Genomic DNA, 10,600 nt, shown 5'->3' with positions numbered 1-10,600 from the left:
GAGGTATGCATATTTAGTATGAAAACCCAGCTTATCAGTAGCTTTAGTCATGTATTCCATGCATCAGATATGAATGTTCAGTGTAAAAGATCAATTAGTCAGTAGCTCAGTCATGTAGTCATGAATCAGATATGCATGTTCAGTGTGTAAACTTAGTCTATCAGTGCCTCAGCATAATCAGTCTTATTCGAGAACGAATGTTCCCAAGGGAGATATATTGTAATACCCCGTATTTCTCAAGCTTAACCTAACTCTCAGTTCATGAGTTGTCTAGTATAAAATTTTTGAAATACTCAGTATTTTTCAGTTTAGAGCCTGCCATTGCATAGGAAATTGAATTAGCTTTCCAATAAAATAAAATTTTCTTAAATCCGATAATCGGGTAAAAAGTTATGGCTATTTTAAGTTTCAGTCATTAACCACCGTCATTCAGGCCAGTAGCGCATCGTGGAGTATGTCATAATGACAATTGTCAGTTTCCAGTGAGGTACCGCGATACCAGTGTGTCGCGCCAAAGCTTATTTTCATATTTATCAATTTTCAGTGTACTAATGTGATCCCACCGCATCGCGATTAGTCCAGATTTAAGAATCAAAGGGGTACCGTGATGCCACCGTGTCACGCCAAGTCCTGAGTTCCCAATTTTCTATTTCCAGTGGCCCAGCGTGATCATGGCACGTGGCACCAGGGGCCCAGTTCAGAAAAATTTTGACAAAAATTAAAAGTTTCATCCAGATTTAAAATAGTCTTTTCCCATGATTTTATTCCACCCAGGTGTGAGATTAAAGCCCTAAAAATGTTTTAAATCTTTTATTACTCAATTTCTCCCCAAATCAAAGGCATTCTCTCTCAAGAAAACAAACCCTAACTTCAAGAATCAAGATCAAAACTCAAGAATTTCTTCAAGCACCTTCAAGAATTAACTTTCCAAGGTATGTTAGGTCTTCATCTATGGGTCCCTTTCACCCATAGAGTCCAAGAATCCATTTTTAAAACTTCAAGAGTTATGATTTATGATTTCCATGCTTGGAATTGAATGTATTCATAATTATGATAATAATTGGGATCTAATGCATGTTTAATTATAAGTTTTCATGAAATTAAGATAGTTATATGGTGAATTATATGAATTGCATGCTTAACCCTTGAATTTGAAATTGAATGTTTTATTCATGATTACATGCGTTGACCATCATCATGCAAAATACTCCATGCTCCCCAAGTGTTTGCTAAAATGCCTATGTGAAGTACATAGTGGAATCTTGACATGTCATTATGTAGTCCCAATCATATACAAGCGTATGCCCTACAAGTGTTTGATGAAATGCCTTTATGAATGAATTATGGACAAATGTACATTGTTGGGTATCTCAAGATCATGCTATGTTTTATTTTTTATGCTATCGAGTCCTGGGGTATTTAATACCTGACAATTTAGTTTTTTACCTAGATCCAATTTCAGTTACAGAATAGCCTCAGTCCTATCACGATCAGTAGTACTCTCAGTTAGTTATAGAACTCAGTAGAACTCAGTCAGTTGTAGAACTCAGGAAAATTCAATAAACTAAGTATCAGTTCAGTCTAGTTCAGTATACTTAGTTCAGTGTCTTTCAGTTGGGAGTAAGATTCAGCATCAAGTGAACCCAAGGATGGGGGATCACCCGCCAGAAAAGGGTGTGATCCTTAGAAGCAATCCTTGCATTCCAGAACTAAGTAGCCAGCGTAGGTTAAGACATCAAACCTGCCAGTTGAGGGTTGATGAGGTGTTTTAACCTTCTAGATGAGGGTTCCACCATTCTCATTAGAGTACCTTCCAGATGAGGGTAACTCTTCAGTGTCTTTACCCGTGGCACGGTACTGACACCCTTCTAACTGGATCACAGGTTGGACCCCAACTCAGTTATCTTATTTAAGGCATGTCGGTTAGATGATTACCTCCCACAGTCTCAGTTCTAGTCTTCAGAATAAAACTCAATTCAATTTTACAGAATCAGGACTGTCAAATACAGTCAACCAATATCAGTAACTTCAGATATCAGTTACTCAATATTAGAACTCAGAACTGAGCTTCAGATAAACTTAGTCACAGTATTTAACTATATGCACAGTAGCACATGCTCAGTATTTACAGTAGTATCAGTTATCCATGTACTCTCATATTCAGTTACCTATATCATGCAGTCAGTTATTGTTCATGCATATGAACCCTTGCATTCAGCCTTACCCCATCTAGCATACCAGTATATTCCATGTACTGATGCATACTCTTTCTTTGCTCTATGATGTCTTATATAATAGGTTCGGACGCTCAGGTTCCTGACCGCACATTGATTGATCCAAATTCAGCCAGCAGTAGATTTAATAGTGAGTCCTCATATTCGAGGATATTCTTTCATTTTATTATTACAGTAGACTCAGTATTTTAGTAGATGGAGTTAGTTAGGGGAATGTCCCATCAACTCCACGTTCAGATAGCTTCAGATTAGAGACTTTTCAGACAGTATTCAATTTTACAGATTGTTATTTCAGTTGATACACTTTATTAGTATTTATGAATTTTGAACCTTATGGCGTTTTAGCCTATTTTTTCGTATTTATTAAAGTATCATGTTTCAGTGCTCACAAAAGATATCAGTTATGGCTTAGCTTGTAGTCCTTTGGGTTCGTAAGCACCAAGTAGCGTTCGGGGTATAGACTCGGGGCATTACACTTATCATCAAACATTATGCATACATTTTTCAGTCATCATAATTAACAACTCTAAAAACTAACATCAACCAATTTTACATCACAACCACCACCATCACTATCAATTGCCATCGTCATAATAGTCACTACAATACCATTCATCTCTACCATCACAACTATCACTACCAATATTATGTCGCTAACATCAATCATCACTACCACCGCAACAAGTACAAGCCATCCCTGCTATCACTAACAAAAATAAATATTTTTTTCAATCAAATAATAATTTTATCATATTAAATTAAATATTTTTGATATATAATAAATTTCTTATTTGATTTGTATTTTTTATTATACATATGAATAAATAAATTTTGCACATTTAGATGTTGAAAAACAAACAATCTTAATCATTCAGTTTTCAGATATAAAAACATCTTAATCATTCAGATTTGAATTCAGATTCAGAAGTATGAATCTTAATAAAAAAAATATAGCCTTACTCGTCGAGTCTTAATAATGGATTGATGAAGAAAACTGTTTAGGTCCTTCAACAATTTGGAGGGAATAAATGGGAAAATAAAGATAGAGATGCACTAGAATTACCTAACAGAGGAAAACTATGAAAAATATTATGTATATGATTTAAATGGGGCACCCACTAGTTAATTAAGAAAATAAATAAAATTTTATTTTACCCCTTTAATGATTGGTCAACTAATTTAAAGTTATTGGTCAGTGGCCGGAAGTTGAGATATGAGGATGAAAATGTGGCTTGTTCCCTGTTAGGGAGGTACTTGATTTTTAAAAGCAAAATTGGACTACAATGACTTTCGACCATGGTCTAATAAGAATGGAAAGGGGGCAATAATCATTTCTCTTTTTTTTTTTTTTGAGAAAAGCTATGGTTTCCACCTCAAACTATACACGAAAAGTTCAGGTCACACCCAAATTATCATAGTAACCTATTACACACATATACTATATAAAAGTAAAACTATTACCTCCCCGCGACACTCATGCCCAAGTTTAATGAGTGGAGTGTACTCCACTCGCCCGGTGGTGATGCCACATGTTTAATTTAATTTTCTTATTTAATTAATGGACCCTTAAATAAATCTAACCCGACCCAACTAATTTAATTCAATTCTAACCCGTCCCAACCCAAATATTTCACCCTACCCAACCCATTCAGGTAGAATATGAATGGCCAAACTTGAAACTTATCTTTCATTTCTTTTGGGTTCTTCCTCTTTTAAATCTCTTCTTTTTTCTTTTTCATCATTGATAAATTGAAGAAAAAAAAAGAAATTCAAAGAGAAAAACAAACAATGGTAAGTTACACCATTATTGTTGGTGGCAGGTGTGGAAAGAGGAACGCAAAAATGGAAAGGGGAAGTTTCATTGCCAATTGTAAAACGCCATTAGAATTTAGCAGTGGTGCAGGTGCAAATTTGTGGTGATTTTTGTAACTTAGGATGTTAACAATGGTGATATTGTGATTCCGATGACAATTTTAGTAGTGGATGTTGAATTTTATGATGGTTGTTTGTGATTTTTGTGATACTAATGGTTGTATTGTGATTATGATAATGAAATCTATGGTGGATTCTTAAAATTATAGTGGTGAAGATTTGAATTTGATGATGATGGTGTCAACGGTGGTGCTTTAATGGTAATTTTGGTGAAGAGGAAACAATTGAAGAAGGCGGGACCCACATATGAAAATGAATAAATAAGAAAATTTAATTTTATTAAAAAAATTTCAATTGAAAAAATAATTAAACTAATTGTATATATTAAGAAGGATATTAAGAGTATTTAATGATATAATGACAAATGAAATAGTGACACATGTGCAATTATGTTATTTTAAGATTTTTTTTCTTCTTCTCACGCACCTTAGGAAGGTGAATACACCTTTCTCTGCCACATCACCTTCTAAGGTGGAAATAGTTTCACTTTTATATAGTATAGGTGTGTAATAGGTCAATATGATAGTTTGAGTGTGATCTAGACTTTTCGTGTATAATTTGAGGTGGACAACATGACTTTTCCCATATCTTTTTTCTTTCAACGATTGTCACACTCTTTATTCTTATTGTTTTCTTGACACACCGAAAGACAAAGTTTGAATAGTACTTGCAAGATTATAAATTACTCCCGCCAAGTTAGCCATTTGTTATAAGTGCGAAGAAAGGGCAGAGAAGTGGCAAAAAGAGTGCTTTTTTTTTTTTTTTCATTCTCCTAACTTTCATTTCCTCTTCCCTTAAATATTCCTCAACCAAACCTTCTTTTTCCTCAATCTTTCCCTCCCTCTTAGATCAAACCAAACTCACTTATAATATAGAAACTTGTCAGTTAACTTGTTTTTCACTTTCTTTTCTTTAAAAAAACAAAACAAAAAAAAAGCAGTGAGTAGCTAGCTAGTAGAGGTTGCAGGCCAACCTCATAGCTATAATCTTTCCTTCCATTCCCTTTGAACTTTTTTCTCCCTTGTTTCTCTTTGCATCTATGGCGGCTATGGGTAGTCTATGTTCTTCCTCTTGTATATCAAAAACTGTGATGAAATTGTCTAAGAATTGGAGATGGTGCCCTCCCAAGAAGGTATATTGTCAAACTAGTGGTACAAAGTCTGGTAATGTTTCTTCTGTTGTAACAGAGAGATCATCGGTGATTAGCTCGGAAACTTTAGGAAGTTTGGTTTTGAGTCCAAATGCCGAAATCAAAGTCAAGGATTTGGTGCCTTATGGTCAGTCAAGGCATGATGATGGTATAGGCATTACCAAGTTTCTGAGAGGGAAAGCATTTCTCATTACTGGTGCAACTGGTTTTCTGGGAAAAGGTTATTCTTCAATGTTTACAGCACTATCTCCTCTTTTTTTCTTTCCCTACTTACGAGACTCTGATTTTATTACATCATATCCTCTCTCCAGTTCTAATTGAGAAGATCTTAAGGACAGCACCTGATGTGAACAAAATATTCATCTTGATCAAGGCAAAGAACAAAGAAGTTGCTATGCAGAGATTGAAGAATGAAGTATTTATGCATTAATCATATTTAGTCATATAGTACTTCTCTTTTGTCTTCTTTTCCACCACTAACAAGGTCTTTTTAAATTTCCGTTAGATCCTCAATGCTGATATATTCAACTGCCTCAAACAAGTTCATGGGAAATCCTATCAGACTTTCATGTTGAGCAAGTTGGTACCTCTGTTAGGAAATGTTTGTGAAGCTAACCTTGGAATTGATGAAGACACAGCCAACATGATGGCGAAAGAGGTTGACGTAATTGTAAATTCTGCTGCGAATACCACTTTCGATGAAAGGTTCGTTGTTGCAAATTTACTTCTGGACTCGTGTCTATGTATGTCCATGTTTTCTTTCTCATGCCTGAAGCAAGTATCTATTTTGATGAAATTTGCAGGTACGATATTTCACTTGATATAAATACTGAAGGACCTAGCCGCCTTATGAACTTTGCAAAACAATGTCGCAACCTTAAACTCTTTCTTCAAGTATCCACAGGCAAGTGATAAGAAATTACTCGCGTCACCAATTTGTCAAGAGATGCTTAACTTGAATCATATGTCTATTGATTAAGAGATTGTTTCATGTTGAAAACAGCGTATGTAAATGGACAGCGACAAGGTAGAATTATGGAAAAGGCATTCGGCATTGGAGACAGTATAGCAAGGGAAAATCTTCCCTCAGGAGTCAATCAGAGCTCCTCCCCCTCTTTGAATGTTGAAGATGAGATAAAGTTAGTTTTGGAGTCCAAACAAGGTTTAGAAGATAATTCAGTGGCTCAGAAAATGAAAGAGATTGGTTTAAGGAGGTATATATTACAGAACTAAATATTTATTTGCTTCATTACATATTTGGTTAACAAAGAGTCTATTTGAGTTGATCAGAGCTAACAAATTTGGATGGCAAGACACTTACGTATTCACAAAGGCAATGGGAGAGATGATGATAGACAGCATGAGAGGTGATATTCCGGTAGTAATTATTCGACCAAGTGTTATTGAGAGCACCTACAAGGAACCATTTCCTGGATGGATGGAAGGGAGCAGGTATTATTCTACTCAAGACTCAAATCCTAAAAAGACTTGCAATAATTCACCTTAAACTAATCTTACTTTCATATGCAGGATGATGGATCCAATCATCTTGTACTATGGTAAAGGACAGCTCACAGGGTTTCTCGTAGACCCTAATGGAGTTCTTGATGTGGCAAGTTCTTCACATAATTATCCAGTATGAAATTACCATAAAAGGGTAGTGCGTACTCAACATTAATATTTATTTCTGTCTTGTCTCTTGTATGTAGGTTCCAGCTGACATGGTTGTGAATGCAACCTTGGCAGCCATGGCAAAACATGGGACAGAAGGAAAACCAGGAAGTAGCAGTGTTTACCAGGTTGCTTCATCTGCTGTAAATCCATTAGTCTTCAAGGACCTGGCCAGAATGCTATTTGAGCACTTCAATCGTTCACCCTATATTGATTCCAAAGGAAGACCAATTCATGTTCCAAAAATGTCGCTGCTCAGATCCATGGAGGACTTATCATCCCATCTATGGCGAGACGCCATTAACAGAAGTGGCCTAACAGATTTGACAGATCCAAATGGGAAGTTGTCCAGGAAACTTGAGAATATCTGTAGGAAGTCAGTGGAGCAAGCAAAGTACCTTGCTAATATTTATGAACCGTACACTTTTTATGGAGGAAGGTAAGAGTTTGGTCTTTATTATCCTCTATTACGTTTTGCATCAATTTTATGAAATTATGAGACTAAAAGAGGTCCAAAATTTCCAGATTTGACAACAGCAATACCCAGAGGTTGATGGAATGCATGTCTAAAGAAGAAAGATGGCAATTTGGATTTGATGTAGAAAGCATAGATTGGAAAGATTACATCTCTAATGTCCACATTCCAGGGCTAAGGAAGCATGTGATGAAAGGAAGAGGATCATGCAGTTAATGCCAGTCTGTCCTTTATGTTTCTGCATCTTATCTTAACTGTAATACAAGTATACAACCGCTGGTTTTATTTATACTTTTTCTTTCCGAAGGACTTGTGATTTCCGGACGAGATCATCTTTAACAAGTTCCTGATAATCACTCATGTAATATCATTTTTAATACTATATTAATAATATCATATCTAGGGATGTGCATCGATCGGTTCGGTTCGATTTTATGTGTTTTTGGTTTGGCTTATCGATTTTCGATTTTTAAATATGTAAAATCAATAACCAACCAATAAGATATTTTCTTATCGGATTTTGGTTTATCGATTTTTGGTCCTTAACGGTTCGATTTTCGATTTAGCCAATAAGAAAATACTCATAAAATAGAAATAGTAACAACTAACATAAAAAAAAAAATGAAATCTTAGTTACCGTTAAAATCCTACGCAATGCATTTTAATTTACAAGAATTTTCAAACTTGAACTAAATGTTAGTTCGGAAAAAAACTAATTCCTAATTGTTGGAAGCTACTAAATGCTTCAAGCTTTCTGTTGTTCTATGGAACACAGAGAAGAAGAAAATGTTTGAGGATAAAAAATTTTCTTCTTGTTTATTCATCCTTATCTGAGAATATAAATAGACAAAAATATCCCTATTCTATTTCTAACTAGGAAACTAATAAAATCTTATTCTACCTTCAAGTAGGATACTAATAAATCCTATTCTATATCAACTTAGATAACTGAATTTCAGAAATAAAATTACTAAACTAAAAAAAAATAACAGCAAATAACTCAATACTTCAACACTCCTTAAGTTGTTTGCTGATAACTCCAAGTTGTTCACGAAGAGTTTCTTTTGGAAGAGCTTTGGTAAATATATCAGCGAGTTGACCCTCCTTGGTCTCAGCAATTTCATTGAACATCTCAACACATTTCTTCATAAGGTTCTTCCTAATCACTTTGAGAATCTTGTTCTGTTGTAGCATCTCACCAGAGATGTTGAGAGACAAATAATTAGAGTCCACAACACCCTTCACAAATCCAAGGTACTCTTGCATAAGCTCCTCACAGTTATCCATAATGAACATCTTTCAAGCTCCTATTTTCTCCTTGCAGTCTTTGCGTTTGTACCGTTCCCCAAAAATAGGACATATCACACAATGATCACAACCTACTCCAATATGAACTTGCGGTCTTCCACCCATTAACCATGCCGAAAGATCAAATCTAGGTAGTGATATGCAACCAGCAGCTTTGTCCTGATTTTGTGCTGATGGGATCTGACGAGCAACTCTATACGCTGATGCCTTTTCCTTTGACGCATACAACTCGGGAAACTGCTCTTCCAGGTAGTATGCAAGAATCAAACAAATGTTGGGGTATCCATTTGGATGCTCCAGTTGGCAAAATGCACATCTACATAGCTTGTCGCTTGGATTGATCACACAATTTTCACAATAAACATGGCAATAATTAAGAACTACGGGTCGGCATAACAACTGCTTGCAGATACCATAAAGCAAATATCTCATAAGCACCTGCTTTTCACTTGCACTGGTATTTTCATCTGCGAAGTTAAGATCTTTTGACGTTGCATCCATACTGGGTTCAGAACTTTATGTTGCAGGATCTAAAGAAACATCTCCCGAGGAATGCTCTGTTTCCTCTGTTGAACCACATTTCTGTGAAGTACCAAAATGAGGTGAAGCATTGTCTGAAACACTATCATTCTTGCAATGGGATTCTGATAAATAGTCATCAACATCATCATAGTTTGACACATCACCGTAATTATCTCTCCCATCATCTCCGTCTTTCTGATCTTCATAAAATGTGAGGTCTAAATTAGAACTATTGTTATCGCCAGAGTCTGGATATCCGGATGTTGTCCCAGCTACAGTATGTGGATTATCCTTAGTTAAAGCCTCCTTATTGTTTTAAAGCTTTTGAGGATTTTCTTGAGAAGTGATTTGTTTGATTTCAACGTCTATTGTAGCGCAATAATTTTTAATTTTTCCAGAATAAAGAATAAAATCATCATCGTTGTGCTTGGTGGTCACAATAACTTGCTCACATTAACAACTTTGACAAACTTGTTCAGAATTTGAGTTCCAACTCAAAGGAAAACTTCTTTTTAACATTTCAGTCGTAATCACTTCTTAACCGCTAGAATCAGAAACAACACATTTTTTGTCTTTGAACAGTAATATATAATTTTGTTCTAGCATTTGACCAACACTCCGTAGATTTTGGTCAAGATGAGGTACCAACAAAACATCTTGAATAAATTTAGTACCTTTGGGAGCTTCAATTGCCACAGTTCTTTTACCAACAATCTCCAACTTGGTTTTATCAGCCGACTTGACACTACCTTTGGCAAATTCCAACTTCATAAAATATTCTCGTTTCCTGGTCATGTGTTGAGTATGACCACTGTCCATAAACCATGTGTTTTTATCATTCAATCTTGTTGTTTCCATCGTCGTAAACACAAACTCCTCTTGTTCTTCAACTTCCGAAATGTTGAGTTTTTGAGTTAACTCTATAAAGTATTTCAATATGATCAAGCTTATTGCAATATCTACACTGGAGATGTGGTTTCTGCCCCTTAAACCAACAATCATCCTCTTTATGATTGGTTTTTCTGCAATACTTGCATAGAGGGAAGTTTTCTTTCTTCTTGACTCCATTGCGAGAATCACCTTGATTTTTTTACTAGAATTAGTAGAAGTTTTTGGGATTCTACCTTCCTTTTGCATTTGGAACTTTGCTTGAAGAGCAGTTTTAGTAGCTTCTTCTAGCCTCAAGGATCTTCTTTGCTCTTGAGCTTGAAGAGTATGTACAAGGTCTGAAGGTCATAGTTTTGTGAGATCCTTCGAATCTTCGAGTGAGAAGATCTTTGCTTCAAATCTTTCCGGCAAAATCACACG

At 35.5% G+C, this 10,600-nt stretch overlaps 2 protein-coding genes across 2 annotated transcripts; one reads left to right on the top strand and one right to left on the bottom strand.

Moving 5' to 3' along the window:
- The first annotated feature begins 4,875 nt into the window (after window positions 1–4,875).
- LOC107866310 (fatty acyl-CoA reductase 2, chloroplastic) lies at window positions 4,876–7,874 on the top strand. Its single transcript, XM_016712422.2, has 9 exons — window positions 4,876–5,536; window positions 5,628–5,731; window positions 5,822–6,021; window positions 6,120–6,220; window positions 6,320–6,530; window positions 6,607–6,768; window positions 6,847–6,928; window positions 7,026–7,426; window positions 7,513–7,874. Exons 1-9 carry the CDS (start codon window positions 5,206–5,208, stop codon window positions 7,676–7,678), a joined length of 1,758 nt encoding a protein of 585 aa, XP_016567908.1. The 5' UTR covers window positions 4,876–5,205; the 3' UTR covers window positions 7,679–7,874.
- Window positions 7,875–8,761: 887 nt separating this feature from the next.
- Window positions 8,762–9,271, bottom strand: LOC107865362 (E3 ubiquitin-protein ligase PRT1-like). The gene has a single exon (XM_016711638.1). The coding sequence runs from the start codon at window positions 9,269–9,271 to the stop codon at window positions 8,762–8,764; it is 510 nt and encodes a 169-aa protein (XP_016567124.1).
- Window positions 9,272–10,600: the final 1,329 nt, after the last annotated feature.

The sequence above is a fragment of the Capsicum annuum genome, chromosome 3, assembly GCF_002878395.1.
Source record: "Capsicum annuum cultivar UCD-10X-F1 chromosome 3, UCD10Xv1.1, whole genome shotgun sequence".
Taxonomy (NCBI): domain Eukaryota; kingdom Viridiplantae; phylum Streptophyta; class Magnoliopsida; order Solanales; family Solanaceae; genus Capsicum; species Capsicum annuum.
Note: the sequence above shows the minus strand (reverse complement) of the source record. Positions and strands in the feature narration are given on the sequence as shown.